The 20,296-nt window shown below is 45.2% G+C and overlaps 1 protein-coding gene across 1 annotated transcript in view; it reads left to right on the top strand.

Moving 5' to 3' along the window:
* Positions 1–20,296, top strand: part of LOC308174189 (serine/threonine-protein kinase OSR1-like) — a gene marked incomplete at its 5' end in the record, with an annotated part of 120,989 nt that overhangs the window by 63,513 nt on the left and 37,180 nt on the right. Inside the window, one exon of the mRNA XM_080549271.1 lies at positions 7,278–7,419. Within this exon, the coding sequence (XP_080405397.1) occupies positions 7,278–7,419 (142 nt within the window). The remainder of the gene's footprint in view (positions 1–7,277; positions 7,420–20,296) is intronic.

The raw sequence follows: 20,296 nt of genomic DNA, 5'->3' as shown, positions 1-20,296 counted from the left end.
TGAGGTACTCCACAGTTAAGGATCGAGCCTTGTGGTACTCCACAGTTGATGCTATAGTTCTTAGATGAGTATTCATTCATCAAGGGCAACAAAACATTTTCTACCTGTGAGGTACATACTTATGTAGTCTGTCTATGAGAATATTGTGGTCGACTGTATCGAAAGCTTCTGTCAGGTCAAGGAGAACAAGGACAGAGGTTTTTGTTGTTCAAATTAGTTCTAAGGTCGTTCACAACCTTTGCCAGGGCTGTTTCTGTGCTGTGATGGGCTCGAAAACCTGACTGACTGTTTAAAAAATGGATTTTGAGATAAGAAAGTCATTTAGCTGTTCAAAAGCTAGTTTCTCTAACATTTACTTTAAAAAGAAAGATTAGAAATTGGTCTAACATTGCTGAGGACTGATGATTGAAGGTTGCTTTTCTTCAGGAGGGGTTTCACCATAGCAGTCTTTAGTGAGGTTGGAAAAACATCTGTCTGTAAAGAGAGGTTAATCATAACATGGATCTCATCTGATACAGTAAAAACATTGCTTTAAAAAAGGTGTTGGGGATAGCATCAAGATTGCTCTAGGGTTATCTCACATAATGAGGTAGGGGGTTCTGAGGTATCACTCCTTAGCTGCTCAATACCAGACCGGATGTTGGTTATCAGTCATTTACACTGTGTCATCCTGCAAAGTTAAGCTGTTGGCTGTAGCCTATACTACCTCCCTTACTAGTCGTGATATAAATGATACAGATTAGTTGTGCCTGCAGTTTGCTTGTCATGTGATCTGTGAGAGAGTGAGGAGAGGACAGTTAGAAATACTATGTAGTCCTTGGGCCAAACCATTTTTCATTACCAAATTCTGGGCAAATCCTAGATGTGATTTTCTTATTCCTATACATCCCTAGATTATGTTTTGATATGATAGACCTTTTGGTTTGGCAGCTTATTAGTAGTTATCACCTCGTAAAGGTACGGAGTGCTTTTTTCAATACCGGAGTTTTGCCTAGAAAAGTCCCCTGCCATATATCGCTCCCCTTCGTATGATTCGCGCCTAGCTGTGGTGTGGTTGTGATAGAGACATGAGCCTTTTCATGTTCGTTATGCGCCTGAGTCTCCTAAACACGTAGAGACCAACCCCGAGTCGATCAATGATTCCTACGATGAGCTATGGTAACTTTACCGCACCTACCCCCTACCGATGAATGCCTAATTTTTGCGGTTTTCCGGAGGTATTGTGCGGTAGGTGCGTAGGAAGCTCTGATCGACTCGGGGTTGGTCTCTACGTGTTTAGGAGACCCAGGCGCATAAAGCTAACCTGGCTCATGTCTCTATCGCAACCACAGCCCGAGCTATGCGCGACTGACGCGAAGGGGAGCAAAATATGGCAGGGGACTTTTTTAATGGGTAAAACATTTTATGATATATATCACCATGAAACTTCCCCAGTTGATTACTTACATTGAGACAATAATTTTTTGTATTACAAGTTTTCAGAAATGTTAGTTTAAAATGTATTCAGCCCACAAGGCAGTGAAAGGTGTAGGTGTATGGAGTCCTGTGGTTGGTGTGGGAAGCCCTGGGGCTGTGGTGCACAGCAGACCAGGGGAGGTGAAGGTCCTGTGGTTGGTGTGGGAAGCCCTGGGGCTGTGGTGCACAGCAGACCAGGGGAGGTGAAGGTCCTGTGGTTGGTGGGGGAAGCCCTGGGGCAGTGGTGCACAGCAGACCAGGGGAGGTGAAGGTCCTGTGGACAGAGTAGAATACACAGTAAGGCAGGAGTGCAACCACAGACAGAGATCACAATATGAAACACTAGGAATACATTACCATGGGATGAAGCGGAGGTGGGAGTGTATTTCAGGTCAGATCATCATCTGCATCTTCATCCACATCTGAGTCTGTCAGATGTGCAGCAGGCTCTTCCTCACTGTGTTGGTTGGCACAGGTTTGTAGTTTGCACAGGTTTGTACACTTCAGGCCATTGTTGATACATGTGCACTGTGGTGGTTTGCATGACCTCACACACTTGCAGGAGAGCAACTGCAAGACAGCATCTGGTGCTGGGGAACCGCGCATCCACTGGATTTCCAGCTGTCCCTGATCGTCTGTGGTCCACCCGTGCTCCTTGGGGCTTGGTACAGATGGCTGGGTTTGAAGAGACCGTCTCCAGATTGCAGCCTGATAGTTGGCACGAATGGAATGCATGAATAGACAATCCTCACAAGGTGGAAGCTGGCTCGACTCAACCTCCCCACGTCTGGTGCAGAACAGTTGGTACCGAAGAAGGTTGACAGATGTAGTTTTTGTAGAGGGTACATACATGCGACATGTGATTTCTTGCAGCTTCTTGAAGAGCTCATTGGAGACATCCCAAGTACGACCCAGCTCAAGGAAGGCATCTTGGTATGTCATGTCTGACTTCAACTGTTTGAGGGTCCCCACTTTCCCACGCCCTGCAAACGCGCTGAGTAGTAGGAAAGGTAGCGGGCGTAATTGAGCTTGTCGTAAGCAAAACACCAAGGGATCATCTCTCTGATGCATGCAAGGTGCAACATCCAGTTGCCTTCTCTGGAAGCACGAATCAGGCCCAACAGGATCTCTGTCATATCAAGGTAGGACATCCAGAAAGCTGAAAGACCATGTTGGCTTCGGAGAGAGTCCAGGTAGACTTGGAACAGCTCCATGGTGATGGTGAATGAGTCATTCTCAAGAAGCTCTGTGAGTGACACCTGACAGACATCATCATAGAAGCTGCCAATGCCCCTTAGGGCTTCTTCCAGGTTGCGAACCTCTGTGGGATGTTCGTCCTTTAGCCACAGAAGGAAGCCTGTCCAGGCAAGCCTCATCAATGCTTCGTAGACCAGCTTGTGCAGCCTGACAGCTCTGTTGTACTTTCTTCCTTCCATCACACCAGCTACCGACCCTTCAGCAATAACACCAGATTCCACACAGATGTCTCTCAACCCTGCATCTTGGAATCGTTTCCCCACAATGGAAAGTAGGTTGCAAATGGTGTGGAACACCCCCATCCGGATGACAATGTCTTTGAACTTGTCGTGCTTCCACACTATTTATGTTGCCTTGGCGTAGAGTGCTTGATCAAACACGCAGACAATTGTCTTTAACTGCAGGGACTCCATGATGCATACTGTCTGGTTTAGCATGTCGTACACAGTAGACAGTTCTGTAGCAGGGGCATTTATTGTTGGCAGGTAGCTCACAGTATCCTGGACCACAGTGACATTGTTGCGGGTCTGGATGTTGAATCCAGTCCAGCTGCTCACGGTCTGAGCCTCTGGGGCAAACATTCGAGCAAGCAGCCAGATAATGTTCTTTGCCTTTGCATCATGGACCTGTGTGGTAGTGTTGGCATCTACACTTGGGGTGTTTGTTGGCCCCACTCTCTGTCCAGAATTGTAGGTGGGTAGCATCAGTGCTTTGGGGCTGATGCGCCGCTTCTTTGACTTAACGACTGTAGGCATGATCCTTTGAGGTGCAGGTCCAATGACTTTTGCCTGGACAGCTATGCCATTGACTCGGTGAGAGGTTCCTGCTCCACTAACCACTAACCGTCTCCTCTAGTCGGTCTATGTTGTCATAAGCCAGGGTTGTGAAGACATTTTGGTAAATGTCTGCTGGTAGTGGTATGTCGTCCCTTGATAGTTCCATCTTCTGCAGACACAGTGCTGTGTCAATCTCTTCAGCCTGTGAATAGGACACACCGTGTCCGAGACGATTCAAGGTGTGTACCAGTTCTGTATTTCCTGTCAAGGACTTCACAGCAAACGGCAGAAGTAGATGTTTTGGTGGCTTGATTCTGCCACTGGTGACTGCAAAGACCAAGTCACTGCCAAAGGAGGTGGTAAGTCGCTTGACTCTTTCAGATGGACTTGTGCACTCGCTGTTTCCAGTCAGTAGTGTCTGCAGGAACTGAGTAATGGATTTGGGAAGGATGAATTCATTTTCTACTTCAGGTGGCCACACTTGGGTGTATTGTTTTTTTATCTCATTTCTTATCAGCAAAGCTGCTTCTGTTATATCACCTGGTATGCTGTTAGATCTGGTATGCTGTAGTTCCATATTCAAAGAGTATACAGTTTTGGCCAGCTCAGTCCTTGAAAGGTTGTCTGGGTACAGAAGAAGCCTCCCACTGTCATCAGGAAATATATGGATGGTTCCACCAAACTCTATTTCCATCCTACGGCGGAGGTGGGTCTTGGTCGAGTCCTTCATCTGGCTGATACCAAGAGATGTCATAGTTGATTGAAGTCTCGATGATAGGTATCTCATGGGTAGCACTTCTGGGTTGGGGAAGAGTTCATTTCTAATATAGGAGAACAGTACCTCGTACGCATGTTTTTCTGCTGCCTCATATGCAACTGCATCTCCACCGTGGTCCCTTGAGTTGGCAGCAGGCTCTCCACGTGTATAGGAACGGTAGCAGGACCTATGATAATGGCCCTCAGCAGCAACAAGTTCTCTACTTGTGATAGCAAGCATTCTATGGTCCAGTTTGGTGACTGCTGCTTCTCTGATCCTTTCATCCGCACGCAGCTCTGAACACTGGATGAAAGGTTCCCTTGTATTTTTGCCCTTTAGATATTTTGTTGATTTCTCACAGAAGATTATCATTATCACACATTATCATACACTGTGGATTCACTTGCCACATCTCTACACGGTCTTCTTGAACTTACTTTTTCAGGGTTAGGGTTAGAGTCAGAGGCAGTTTTGTTTTTCTTTGTGATCGAATCCAGGTTTTTTTTCAGTGTGAAAATACTACGGCAGCAGCGATGATAACGCACTGGTGGAATAACTCCCTCACATACGTTTTTGGCTAAGTCCAAAATTGGCAGATGTTTTCGGATTTCTGCCGCCCTCAACAAGTATTCCATGACTCCAGGTTTTGGGGTGACACCAGGTTTGGGTTGGAATTATCATCAGAGCAGTGGATGATGCAGTCCATGCGGGCCCGCTTTCTTGGCAGGTTGCTGCTGCATTCGCCTGGATCCATCATTAAACCCAAACTTACTGCTGATGATGTGGGTCTCTGAAATAGAGGAATACATCTAGTTTGACATTAAATTACCATCCTTATTATAAACAAAAAAATATGTAATGGGTCCTTTTTTATAGGGTGCCTTTTCCCTCCCCAGTACAAATCAGGTTGTATTTTGTCTAAATTTGGACAAATACTAATTCCATTAGTTTTTTCATGTGTAGTCAATTGTTATTTATTATGAATAATAATTATAAAGAATTCCTATTTAAAAAGTATTTTAATAGCAATCATGCACTGAAAACACAATTAAACAATTATGTCTATGTCCTATGTCCTGCCTATGTTGTTAATATATCTAAATATAATACAATTTAGGTGCCTGAGCTCGACCACCATGTTTTTCAGCAAGTTAGATATGTCCTTTATATAAGTTATGAAGTCCAAATGGCACCCTATGAAAAAAAATGACCCTAATATTACTACAATATAAACACCTGTCTCAAGGCTGGGTACACAGCAGGCTACTTGCTAGCTAAACTAGCTAACTAAAATGTTATTAATAATAATAATAATAATAACTTGCATTCATATGATATAGCGCCTTTCAGGGAACCCACGGTCGCTTTACCACTAACTCTAAACTAGCTTGCTAGCTAAAGTTACCTGAGGTAACTGAGGTAAGTTTGTTATCTCTAAATATGGATCTGTCTGGGGCTAATGAAGCTAAATTCATTTGAACACACACTTTATTTGTTTTAATACTTTGAACAAATTACTTACCAACAAGGCATCTGCCTATGGTCCTAGCGGTCACCAGCAACAGTCACTGAACATGTAACTACCGAGAGGCTACAGACTCACTCACTGAACATGTATGCACAAAGATGTGTGATACCTGGACATAAACAAAACCTTCAAAAAGGGTTTAGGCAAGGCAAGTTTATTTGTAGAGCACATGTCATACAACAAGGGCAATTCAAAGGGCTTTACAGTAGGCCTATGTGTTATTATCCATATTCTAAAGGCTTGCTTAGATTCGTTTTTTAAAATTTGTTTTTACAGATTAGATTTTTATTCTGGAAAACTATGTAAATTAATGCATATTTTAAGTAGATAATGTATCATTTGTATATTTAAACATACAAATTCCGAAAACAATAAATGTACCCATCCATGGGTTTGACCTTTCATCTGACTCCGCCTCAGTGTCCTGCATTCGGGTCCACAAGTCCCCTGCCATATTCTGCTCCCCTTCGCGTCAGTCGCGCATAGCTCGGGCTGTGCTTGTGATAGAGACATGAGCCAGGTTAGCTTTATGCGCCTGGGTCTCCTGAACACGTAGAGACCAACCCCGAGTCGATCAAAGCTTCCTACGCTGAGCTATGGTAACTTTCCCGCACCTACCGCACAATACCTCCGGAAAACCGCAAAAATTAGGCATTCATCGGTAGGGGGTAGGTGCGGTAAAGTTACCATAGCTCATCGTAGGAAGCTTTGATCGACTCGGGGTTGGTCTCTACGTGTTTAGGAGACTCAGGCGCATAAAGAACATGAAAAGGCTCATGTCTCTATCACAACCACAGCACAGCTAGGCGCGAATCATACGAAGGGGAGCAAGATATGGCAGGGGACTTTTCTAGGCAAAACTCCGGTTTTGAAAAAAGCACTCCGTACCTTTACGAGGTGATAACTACTAATAAGCTGCCATACTAATAAGCTGCCAATCCAAAAGGTCTATCATATCAAAACATAATCTAGGGATGTATAGGAATAAGAAAATCACATCTAGGATTTGCCCAGAATTTGGTAATGAAATGTTCAATTTGGGGGTTTGGCCCAAGGACTAATGTCAGTCTGTCATCTGTCTGTCTCCTCCCTTGTTCTATCTCCTCCCTCCTCTCTTCCCCATCCTCACCTGATACATCTCCCACCTCCTCTCCCACAGCTACATGGCCTCTCTCCCCCTCCTCCCTCTCAACCACATAGCCTTTCTCCCCCCTCCTCCCCCATTCTTCACATAATCAAATGTGAGGGACTTATTTTCAACCGCCGAGTGTGTGTTAATGTTATTACGGATGAGGCAGTGTATTTACAGGGTACATAAGTGACCTTCTGAAGCAACTTTGAAAGCTGTGACAGGGTCAAGTCCTCACCTCACTGACTACCACACACAAACAGAGACATAGGACTGATGCAATTGATGCCTAGCCATACTGCCAACAGCATCCTCTCCCGGTGTCTTTGTCTTGACATTGACCTTCCCTGTGTTGTGTGTGTTTATGTTTGTCAGGCTCTATGCTGGACGTGATCAAGCACATCATATCACGGGGTGAACACAAGACGGGCGTCCTGGACGAGGCCAGCATAGCCACCATGCTGAAAGAGGTGCTGGAGGGCTTGGAGTATCTCCACAAGAACGGACAGATTCACAGGTACTGTAAGACCGCCGTCTTTCACACCGACAGCCAGGGTCATGAACCAGTAAAATGGCCAGTGGTCACAACTTTGTTATTGAAACCCACAAACTGTTATGTTATATGTGCATGAAGCTGTCCCTGAAGTACAAGGACTGCGGCTGTCCAATAACTCCTCTCAGTCTTGCCCTCAAGCTCGTTTCACTGACTCCTTGAGATGAGGGACATAAACAGGAAGTGAATAGTGCTGTCCATCACGGGTGGCGCCCGAGCCACAAGTACATGACATTTCAGACAGCTCCCTCCCCTGCTAAATGTCACAGGCATCATTGGGAGCTCTACAGGGACACAGTAGTGTAGTTGCCCAAGGTGAGACTGACAAGTGATGTAGAGAATGCAATCAAGACATGTCACATGTGCCTTGCCTTCAAAGGTGGTGTGCATGAGGACAAAGTGTTGGATTCCATCATAAACCCATTCCCTCCAAACCGTTGCTGTTCAATAGGGATGGGTACTTGAGTGCTCAAACAGACTTTCTTTATTTTTATTATTAGTATTATTATTATTTAATTATTTATTGTTTTACAAATTACAGAGAGGATGAAGGACTAACGGCAAGTAATAATGTTGTCACCAAATGCAATAGGCTACCAGTTTGTTTTCAAGGATTGAAATACATAATAATTGCCAAGTAAATTCAGGTCGATCTGATGGTAATATCATATAATAATTATAATATCTGATGGTAAGAAATCGCTGCGATTAGTTGGAGTCAGCAGTTACTCTAAAGTTGGTTGTGCTTCTGACTAGTTAGACTCACTAACTAGTGTCTGTTCTGATTCAGTTTAGCAACTTTGTAGCTTCTATTAGGCTACAAATAAAGCAACAATGAGTTCTCTGAAGACATTTTCCCTCTCATCTCCACTTTGTCTATCTGCTCGATACACACTGAGCTTCCCGCTAAGCGCAAGTGTTCAAATTGGAGTGTATCATTTTTTTAAGCGAGTACCTGAAAAAAATTACGTATTAAAGATACATACTGGAAATGGTGTGTTCATGGATACTTCTTCATAAACTGTAAGTGAATGCACAACAATAACAAAGGGCCTGTCAAACTGCAAAAACATAATCAATACCATCCAGGACAGACATTTATAAGCCTTGTTAAGTCAGTACAAAAAATGATGCCTCAAGCCCCTACTCTGAACCCGTCACTTGGACCCAATCGAAATGACGGCCTTGCGAATCATCGCAGCCTCTCCTTTTGAATATTAATCACTATCTTCTCATCCTTGTTTTCATCCCCGTTACACACTCAGGCTGGCTAGGCAGTATGGATGTAAATAATGGAGGCCTGGTTAAGTACTCCGTGGCGCTCAGAGCAGCATGCCAATGAGGGACAGATAGGCTAGGACGGCGCCTTCCCTCCGCCCACGCTGCCACAGGCATACATCTACCTGTGATCTGAACGACTAACCGACGTCTGGGGTGGAGGAGCGTGAGCAAGGCTAAGAGGGAAACAGAGATATCACACAGCATGATACCACACTCATTAACCTTGCCTGAAGAGAACACAACCCAGAGCTGTGCTGCTCAGTGCCGTAGCGTTCAGGACGCGTCGACGAGACAGCCTCTCCTCTGTTCTCCTGCGGTTACGAGGAAAACTCTCAGGAGTTCATCTCCATGTCTCGCACGGCCTGACTGGATTATTTGTCCCGAGTGAGAAGGGAGGTATTTTTGCTTCAAACAGTGATCCCTGTTCCCTTTCTCCACATGCTGTTATCTCCTACAGCCTAGTGAGATACGAGGGCAGGACTTCACAGAGCATTCCATGGCCACATCTGCCCAGGCTCTGAGGTGGTGCTGTAGGGGAAGAATATTCTGGAAGAGGGGACTCACAGTAGTGTGTGTGTAGACATGCTGAGGGAGGGAGGCTTGGCCACAGTCCAGCGTGTGCTAGAAAAACAGGGTCAGTTGATCGGTCTCAATGGTGATGTGTGTGTGTGTGTGTGCGTGTGTGTGTCTTGATCATATGAGCGGGAGCAATAGAAGGGGAAAATGGGATGAGGATGGGATAGGGGGGTGTGAAGGAGGGGGGGGGGGGGGGGGTAGTGTCACATGATAATTAGAGTCCCAGGGCCTGGCCTCACCCAGAGACATTTGCCACAAGCGAGTGAACTTCTCCACCTCCACATTGACAGACGCCTGAGAAGGCCCGACAGAGACACTCAAAGGCAGGCTTCGTTCTTAGCATCATCCATCCGTCCTTCAGGTAGATGAAGAAAAAGAGAGAGAGAGATTCCAGTTCTTTGTAATGGTCCCACTCGATAGGAGCTCTAGCAGGGTTCCTGCGCTGGTCTTAAAAAGCCTTAAAGTCTAAAATCCAGGTCTTTAAAAAGGTCTAAAAGGTCTTAACTTTGATTTGTTGAAACTTGTAGGAACCCTGGAGAGAGATTCCAGTTCTTTGTAATGGTCCCACTCGATATGAGCTCTAGAACTGTTCCCATGTGTCTGTGAGGCTTCATCCTGTGAGAACAAAATCATTGGGAAACACAGAATGCAACCATGGTCTTAAGAGAATGGTGAGGTAACAATACCCCTCTCATCTCAGGGAGGGACAGAGGGAGGGAGGGTGGTGGAGGAGGAGGGGAAGGAGTTGGAGGAGATTCTTGAGCCTCAAGGTGAAGGCCCATAAACATGAAGCCTCTTTATAGCTGCGTGAGAGGTACTGGACGCCTGGCACTGGGATGTGATGTCACAGAGAAGGTGACCCTAGGCTATGACGAGGTGTGAAGGGGCCAGATGAAGAGTATAAATCAGTTTCATACCACTGCTGCAACGTGGCTAGCAGTCATGTTCACTTTTCAACAGGCTGTAAATAACTGAGTTAAGCGGGGTACACACATAAGGATTTTCAAAATCTTAACCGAAATCTTATCTGAGACAGACCCCACACATGAAGATACAAAATCTTGGATTGAACAGCCTTGATCGTATTGTGTGTGGTGTGCACCCCACAGACATAAAGATTTTCGTTACGACAGAGTCCAGACTAGAGTCTCGTTCCCCAAGCCAGAAATCTCACGTGAACCCATCCTTTTAATATTGCCTTTAAATTACAAAATAATTAAATTAAGAGTATATAATGATTAAAGCACTTTGAGCCGCAACGTTTTCAGGAAAAGCACTATACAAATAAAGTTATTATTATTATTATTATCTAACGTAGTACCCTGACTGACCTGTACGAGACAACCATGTGCGACAGGGCAAATAAAGTGCCGAATAACGAAAAGAAGAAGTCAGCTCGCTTCTTGATTGGCTACATTCCATCCACGTCATAGTTGGACTCGCGAGCAGGGTTGCCAGATGGGAATGACATTTTCCACCCTAACCACAGTCTAAAACCGCAAATTCCACCAAAAAATCTGGCAACCCTAGGATTTCTGGTCGTAAGTATTGAACACATTTGACATTTACGATTGCCGGCCACGCCCATTTTCCGAGCAGGTTGTCGGGAGAGATTGACTCTTAACACACCTCACACCACAGGATTTTGTTATAGGAAAATGTTAAGAGCCATCTGATAATCAGGCTTTTTCTGTCTTTGGTCGGAAGGGGGAAAATCGGGCCAAAATCGGGCAGAAAATCCTTATGTGTGTACCAGGGTTTCCGTTAACCGGTAATTACCGGTCTTTGTCCGGTAAAATCTATTGAAGTCCGACAAATTGAAACCTCTTCGGTCATTATGTCCGATGAATATAATTCCCTCTAAGCACAATTTGAATACAATTCGCTAAAGTTGAATTGTCACATTCTGATTCCTTCTATATTAAAAAAGACGAATATATAGGCTATATATTTCTTTTATTATTATATGATTTGACGCCGGCATGATGATGACTCCGCGAAACAGCGGTGGCAGGGTTGCCAGATGGGATTTTACAGCCTAGCCAGTCTATTACCGCTAAACCCAGTAGCCCATTCGGCGATAACCCGGCCCATCTGGCAACCCTGCTTTTAACCTGCAAACGTTGCAGCTCAAAGTGCACCATAGCGAGCGAGAGGTAAACATGGCAAGACAAAGTAAGCTTAACAATTACTTCATGAAACCAAGCTACAATGAGTCTGAGGAGAAGTCTGACTCTGAAGAGATGGAGGTAGTGGCTCCTCCAGCCAGAAAGTCTCGAGGGTTCCGAGTTGAATGGAAAGAACATTTCCCCTGGCTGCGTTTAGATGGGGAAGGAAAAATGTTCTGCTCACCGTGCAAAAAATCGGGGAGGAATAACGGATTCACAAGAGGAGAAACGAATATGAGAATGTCGGCTCTCACTGATCACAGGCGGTGCAGTGACCACATATCGGCGGTCAGGCCACTGTGAGCAGGCTAATGAAACGGCTAACAATAAGCTGCACTCTCAGCTACAAGTTGCATTTCACATGGCAGAAAATGGCATCGCATGTCATCAGTATGTGGGACTGACTGAGCTACTGAAAGCAGTTAAGTTAATTTAAAGCCTATTTATTTTCAAAGAGTTTTATTCTATTTTATTTTATCTGATAAAAGGCATATGAACGGAAATTAGGCTAGCCTATGTGTCACGCCAGAAGCCTACATGTAACCTCTTGCACTTTTCAATAAAATGTAATAAATCTAGACATTGTGGTATTTCTTTATATGCGTATCCCAGCCTGCCTATCAATCGTTTCTCAATAAACAGTTATGTTCTCCTCATTGTCATACTCGCGAGTCAGAGTAAGTATGATTTGACAGGCAGCTGAACTAAATGCCTTCCCAACCAGCGAGACCTGGTTATAGAAATGACGTTGTTTTATTGATAAAAAAAGGGTAAAACTGGAAAGAGAAAATAGAAAACTCACATTAATCCCAAACAATTTAACAGACTTCAGTTAACGTAATGTGGAGTCCGTTCTTTGATCGATGCAGTCTGTTCAGTTCCCAGTGTGGCGCGCGTTCAGCGCTGGACATAATATTATGGCATAGCGCATGCGAATCATGAAAGCCTATATTATATAGCTCGCATCTAATCGTATCGGATGAGAAATAGACATTAAACGGCATATATAGGCTACACACCAGTAATCACCGCGACAAACAGCTATATTATATTTTAATATGATGACCGGAATATCTAACGTTTGTCCGGTAAATTGAAATCTTCCCGGACACGTTGACCAGCACAATTTTTTTCTAACGGAAACCCTGGTGTGTACCCCGCTTTAGTGTGTTGGTCAGGCATCACTCTGTGATATACTACATTTTACAGCAGTATTGTTGGTTAACTGCTATTGTTTTTGATATGTTCGGAAATTCACCAAAGACATAATCTTGATGTGGCCGACACTAGAACAGCTGTGACTTTTTACCTACTAAAAGAGCTCCCCTCTTTAGAATGGGAATCTGCTATTTACACTCAGCGACCACTAGTTGGCCGCTTGTAAATTAGCCTGCTTTCTACATAGAAAAACTGCAAAATAGCTTTATATTAGCTTATCTCCTGATGTGATATTGAAAATGTAAGGATACTGGGTGGTAGAATGCACATATCTAGGAAAAGTCATGAAAGGAGGGTCCTGTAATTTGATCGAGTGCAAAGATATAACATTTGTTTTACTCACAAAAACAGTGTTAACAGTTTTCTAGTGTTAAGCTGTCTATTATACAGCATGTTTCCTCGGGCTTGTATTTACAGTCACTCACATCAAGTTAGTCGGCATGGTGAGGAATGTGGGATGAGGTAAGATCGTGAGTTCTGGTTTCCTCCAGTGTGGTGCAGGGTGCCTCTTCCTCCTCTTCCTCTTCCTCCTCTCCTGTGAATGTAAATGATGATCTGCAGCTTTTGTCTGGCGGCGTTAGAGACTGCTGCAGTGAACCGAAGCCGCCAAAGCCCTACTCCCTCAGCTCATTTACATGAACGCAGCAGAGAGGCAATCAGTCTGCTTTATCACTCCCTCTTAATCCACCGCTTTTTTATTCTCCCGTTATCTGAACCGAACAGGTCGGAAGTAGCTCTGTGAAAAGAATGAGAAAATGTGAGTTTTCAGACTTACATTCTCAATGTGAATCACACACAATTCACCTGAGGGTGTAAATTGGGTTTAAGTCAGGTGATCGACTGGGCCATTCCAACAAGTTGATTTACTTTCTCTGAAACCAATTGCGAGTTTCCTTTGCTGTTTGCTTTGGATCGTTGTCCTGCTGGAAGGTCCACCCACGTCTCATGAGAGAGATCTCAGGAAGGCCTCCAAGATCTCCAGAGACCCATCCCACCCTGGGTACGAACACTTTGCCCGGCTGCCCTCGAAAAGGCGGTACAGGACCATGGCCGCAAGGACAAACAGACTGAAGCTCAGCTTCTACCCCAGGGCCATCCAGGCCCTGAACACAGCAAAGACCTAGGTTCTGGGCCCTGGACAGTCTGGACAGATTGATGGCAGCTGCTGGATTGCCTGCAAACTGCGACACTTTAAATGAATGTGCAATAACACTATGTGCAATATGACAACCCTAGTCGTTTTAACTGTACAGTATAGTATAGTGGATAGTGTACATAGCCTTTATTTATGTAAACCAGCTCCTTTCCCTTCTTGTTTTTTTAGTTTTTTTTTCTTTCCTAGCACCAGGGGAGCCACCCCTCCCAAATTTCGTTGTTTGGTACCTGTACTATAGCAATGACAATAAAGACCATTCATTCATTCATTCATTCATTCATCCTCAGCATCCTGGTGGATGGCAGCAGGTTCATCTCAAGAATCTCTCTGTACATGGCTCCATTCATTGTTCCTTCAATGATATTAAGTCTGCCAGTACCACGAGAGGAGAAACAGCCCCACACCATGATACTTCCACCTCCAAACTTCACTGTTGGTATAGTGTTATTCGGGTGATGTGCAGTGCCATTTCTCCTCCAAACATGGTGTGTTGAGTGACAGCCAAAAAGTAAAATTTTGGTCTCATCTGACGAGAGTACATGCTCCCAGTATTTCACTGGCTTGTCTAAATGTTGTTTGACAAACCTTAAATGAGCTTCAACATGTCTTTTTTTCAGTAGTGGATAGAGCTGGGACGACGAGTCGACTTGCGTAATGTGCGTCGCAAATAAACAACATGGCTTGCGACCAGTGGAAACATAGTGTGGGAGTACTTCATTCATACTTCATACAAAAACCAAACAATGTGGTGCTCTGTAAACTGTGCAAAATTGAAATGGCCTATCACAGCAGTACATCTGCAATGAACGAGCACTTGAAGCGAAAGCATCCTGGAGCTCTTTGTGAAGACAGCCGCAAGATAGCACCGTAAGTCACCGTTGTATTTCTGTTCACTTTTCCGGCCGTGTATGAGTGAAAATTTGATAGCTACTAGCTAATGTTACGCAAGCAATGTAGCTCACCACAGTTTGTATGTCTTGTATTCTGGTGTTAGTAACGTTAGCTATGTAGCTGGCTAGCTACGGTAGCCTATTGTCATTGTGGTGCTCGCACCTACGTTATCTAGCTCGTAGCTCGCATGCTACGTTAGCATCAATTTAGCTAATCATAACATAGCAGCGAGAGTAACGCGAGGGGGAGAGAGGAGCGCAGGAGAGAGGAGGAGGCAGGAGGAGAGAGAAGGGGAGAGGGGAGGAGATGAGGGAGAGGGGGAGAGAGGAGCGCAGGAGAGAGGAGGAGGCAGGAGGAGAGAGAAGGGGAGAGGGGAGGAGATGAGGGAGAGGGGGAGAGAGGAGCGAGGGAGAGAGAGGAGTGTGGGAGAGAGGTGCGCGGGGGAGGGGGAGAGAGAAGTGGAGGCAGGAGGAGAGAGAGAAGGGGAGAGAGGAGTGAGGGGGAGAGAGGAGTGCAGGAGAGAGAAGAGGAGGCAGGCGGGGGGAGAGAGGAGTGAGGGGGAGAGGAGCGCAGGAGAGAGAAGAGGAGACAGGCGGGGGGAGAGAGGAGTGAGGGCGAGAGAGGAGCGCAGGAGAGAGAAGAGGAGGCAGGCGGGGGGAGAGAGAGGAGCGTGGGAGGGGGAGAGCAGAGAGAGGGGGAGAATGTTATATTGTTACTGAGATCGTTATTGTTACTGAGAGGTATAGTTACGGTATTCCGGTTAGAATTTCACTCGAATTGCACTAATTAGAGGATTTTATGTTGGTATTTATTTTGGTATTCCTCCTGAAAATGACTTGAACTTGCCTACTGCATTACTTGCACTTTTCCTTTTATTTGAAGTTAACTTTTATATTTTATATAAATATATATATTTATAAGGACTGTAAGAAAGAGACGATATTTTTTGTTGTGGAATATTGCCCTGCAGTGCAGAAGCCTAATTTATATATTTGTACAAGAATAATTGAATAAAATACTGAAATGTTAATAAGAGAAGTTTTTGACATTTATTTGGGGAAAATTAAGTGATACATTAATCGAACAGTAAAAACAATAATCGTTAGACTAACCGTTAAATTAGTCGTTAGAGTAATCGACTAACCGGAAAAATAATCGCTAGATTAATCGTTTGAAAAATAGTCGTTGGGCAGCCCTAGTAGTGGAGTCTTGCAGGCTGAGTGTGCACTGAGGCCATGGCAGTGGAGTGCATTGCCTACTGTCCTTTCTGCCACAGTTGTACCTGCTGCCTCCAAGTCTTTCTGGAGCTCTTTCCTAGTGGTACTTGGCTCTTTGGCTACTCTTCTAAGTATCCTTCTGACTCCCTGATCAGAAATCTTACGAGGAGCTCCTGTGCGTGGCCGGTTGATACATACATTTTGAAACTTAAGCAGTGGACTCATCTCTCTACATTCTGAGTAAGTAAGACTTCTAGTAAGCCTGGACTACTAATAGTGGATACCTGTGTTGTTTATTAAGTGATAGTGTTGAAACTGTCTATTTTAAAAGACAAAGCCTGTCAGAATAATTCTAGTGAAACCATTAGTTCTGACCCAAGTAGGCGCTAATTTGCAAGTAGGAGGAGCCTTCTGTCCTCTATATATTGAATAGACCAGGGGCCATTTGGGTCATACATGCGACTAGTGAGAACACCTGTCAGTCGTTCGCATTAGTGGTCGTTAGTGGGAGGGGCTACAAGTCTGCTAGGTGTCAGCAATTACTGAGCCTCCATTAATATCTGGCCTGTCTGAGAGCGACAGCCTCCTGACACTAAGACTCGTGACAACAAGACAAGGGAGTCTATCTGTGGGAGTCCTGAGAGGAAGGCTTGAGAGGAAGCCAGGGTACTAAGTACCTTCTCTTCCAGTTGTTTGTAGTGACCTTCTCCTCTCCTTCGGCCTTACCCTGTCCCCCTCTCCTCCAACTCATAAGGCAGGCAATCAGCTCGACCTTGTCTTCACCAGATCTTCCCACACTTCCAACCTTACTGTTACCCCTCTTCCAGTTTCTGATCACCACTTTATATCCTTCTCCCTTCCCCTCAAAACCTCCTCTTCCCTCTCAGCCTCTAACCACTTAAGACCCTCTCGTCGTAACCTACGTACCCTGTCCCCCATCACCCTCTCTTCTTCTGTCCTATCCTCCCTACCCTCTGTTGAATCCTTCTCCCTTCTATCCACTGATGCGGCATCCTCAACCCTCCTGTCCGCTCTCACCTCATCCTTCGACACCCTCTGTCCACTAACCTTGAAGCCAGCTCGATCCTCTCCTCGAGCTCCCTGGCTCTCTGAAACGCTACATGCTTGTAGACTAGAGCTCAGAGCAGCTGAGAGGAAATGGAGAAAAACTGGCCTTTCTGACGACCTTAACCTCTATCACTCTCTCCTTTCCAACTACGCCTCCTCGGCATCAGCTGCTAAAGCATCCTACTATCATTCCAAAATACATTCTTCTGCCTCTAATCCTAGAAAACTGTTCTCCACTTTCTCTTCACTCCGTAATCCACCTCCTCCCCCTCCTCCTTCCTCCCTGTCCGCCGATGACTTTGTCACCTACATTGAAAAAACGGTGGACGACATCAGCAGCACCTTTTCCCCCCCACCTCTCCCTCCTCCTACTAACAATGCTAACACCCCTTCCAAACTCTCTCCTCGACACTCGGTCTCCGGATTGTCATCTTTTTCCCGCCTCTCCCCCGATGAGATTCTCACACTTATCACATCAAAGCGGGCAACCACATGCCCTCTTGATCCCATCCCTTCCCCCCTTCTCCAATCCATTTCCGCCGACATCCTTCCTTACCTTACCACCCTAATCAACTCCTCCCTATCCACAGGATCTGTCCCAGCGGCCTTCAAAATAGCCAGAGTAAAGCCTCTCCTCAAGAAACCTACCCTTGACCCATCATCTGTCCACAATTACAGACCTGTATCCCTTCTCTCCTTCCCTTCCAAAACCCTTGAACGCGCGGCATCTAAACAACTGACTGACCAGTGTTTCCTCCAGGATTTTTCACATTAGTGGCGGAGTGGTTGTCTTTCGCGCGCACCGATTTTTTTTCCACGTGCACGCGCACTGGCGCTCAAAACAAAGACGTAGTTTCACCAAAAACTAGAAGGTGGCAACAATTATAATTTCTTAAATAGTGGTTAAGTCATTAAAGCCGAGCAGGTGATTTTATATAGAAAAAAGTATTTATGAGGTGTGCCTTCAAGGTAACATATTTGTGCTGTGCTGGTGGGTTTTCAATAAGACTCACCACTCTCGCTGCCGTTGAATTGGTAAGAGCTGCTACCACATAGTAGTATTTGGTATTATCCACGGTAACATCCCTGAGGGCGAATTGAGCTTCAGCTTGTGCAAACCATGCAATGGCATTTTGTTCCCAAAACTCGGGCAGCTTGAGTGAAACTGCTCGTTGTCATGTTCAATGATCTCCGAAAACGTTCGAGAGAAAATCAGGGTCACCAATGTAGGAGTGACGGCAATAACAGGACGATATAGTCGTTTTGCCGGTAGAAAAACAATCATGTGCGCTTTATTCTCACTCTCTGCATGCGTACTGACAACAACAACATTCATTCATCTCTGTCCCACTTACATCCCGTCATATCACCCGCTAAGCAGCCTGGGTGATTGAGTAAACACAAACATATAACAGTGCTTTGTACAAGGCTGAACGCCGTGAATTATGAATACTCTGCTCGCTTCACTACAAGGTGATCAAATAGTTCGAAGCTAGGTGCTTGCACGTTAGGTGCGAGAATGCTCGGTTAACCCATTAGCGGGAACATTATTTGTTTCACAAAATAGGCTGATTTAGTTGACCATGAACATCAGAGACAGACATTACGAATGTTCATTTAAAATACTCTATACTGAGCACTGCAGGCACGTGCCGTGAGCTTTTAGATTGGGTAAGCATAAGATATAGAAATACACATAATTACACATACACGCTATCAGTGAACGCAGTTTCAAGGAAATGCAATTTTGATGCCCTAGAACCCACTAATAAACTGTAGTGTCACTTTGTGATCAGATTACCAAAAACAAAAAAAACAGTTGCCAGTTTCGACTATATCAGGGGTGCTCATTGTTCAATCTTTTTTGAACCAAGATCTTTTCAAGTAGCCAGCCTGCTGAATCGGAATTAAAGAACTACTGATTGGCTGTAAGCATGCTTACCATGGCCACATTAAACAGCGGACTGAGGCATCGGAAAAAAATGAAAAAGACATTTTCACGCATTCGAATGTACGCGAGGGAAAGCAGAGAGAGAAGTGCTTATAATGCAACGCAATGCAGGCAGAGTAGGGAGTGCTTACTCCTGCAGGTGGTGCTAAAAATGCAACGTCAAAATGAATGACTCCTGCTGCCCTGGGACCTAAAATACGACTCTTTTAATGAAAACAAACAAACGGTTACATGCACTTTTATTTTAATATTTTCACGGTCCTTTTTTTTTTTTCCGTTGGGTAAGCACTGCTTACTCTGCTTATATGGACGGCACGTCCTTGGAGCACTGGTATAAGAACATGAACCAGAGAACAGCAGTAAATGCAATAACCCACAGTCGTCGCTGATGATGTTGCATTTTCGATTAGGATACAGGATTAAAGGCACCGGCGCGTGTCCCGCTAAATTCGGACCAATCACAAAACTGTTTTGAAAGCGCGTCGCCTCGCGCCGCGCGCCTGTTGAGAGATTCAGTCTCGATTGCAGTGCGAACACAAACGACGAGGTTAATTGCAACATTGTAACATATTGTAAATAACTACGCCCTAAATCGTAACGAAATGTTGGTCTGGAAGCGGCCTAAATCTAGCTTCAATCTGCTTTTTTTCTGTTCTCCGGTCATAATAACTCGCTGCCTTTCTGCGCAGCCTGAATCAAAGTGGACTGTCTGAATCGATTAGTGGCGGAGGAAATTTGTTCGTGGCGGCCCGCCACCAATAAATGCATATAGAGGAAACACTGCTGACTATCTCCGGAAGATGGATCACTTAGACCCCCACCAATCCGGCTTCAAGGCTGGGCACTCCACTGAGACTGCGCTCCTTGCTGTCACGGAAGCCCTCCACTCTGCCCAAGCTTCCTCCCTCTCCTCTGTTCTCATTCTCCTTGATCTGTCTGCTGCCTTCGACACAGTCAATCACCAGATCCTTCTCTCCATCCTCTCAGACCTGGGCATCTCTGGCACCGCACACTCCTGGTTTTCTTCCTACCTGGCGGGCCGCTCCTACCAGGTGACCTGGAGAGAATCGCTGTCTTCTCCACGAACCCTCTCCACTGGAGTACCCCAGGGTTCTGTCCTAGGGCCCCTACTTTTCTCTCTTTACACCAATTCTCTTGGCTCGGTAATCTCTTCACATGGGCTCTCCTACCACAGCTACGCAGACGACACTCAACTCTTCCTGTCCTTCCCCCCGTCTGATGTACACGTGGCAACCCGTATCTCAGCATGTCTCGCTGACATTTCAACTTGGATGGCTGACCACCATCTCAAGCT

Source organism: Nansenia antarctica (assembly GCF_963989245.1).
Source record: "Nansenia antarctica genome assembly, chromosome: 19".
Lineage (NCBI taxonomy): Eukaryota > Metazoa > Chordata > Actinopteri > Argentiniformes > Microstomatidae > Nansenia > Nansenia antarctica.
The sequence above is the reverse complement of the archived record's forward strand: the minus strand, read 5'-3'. Positions and strand labels throughout refer to the sequence as shown.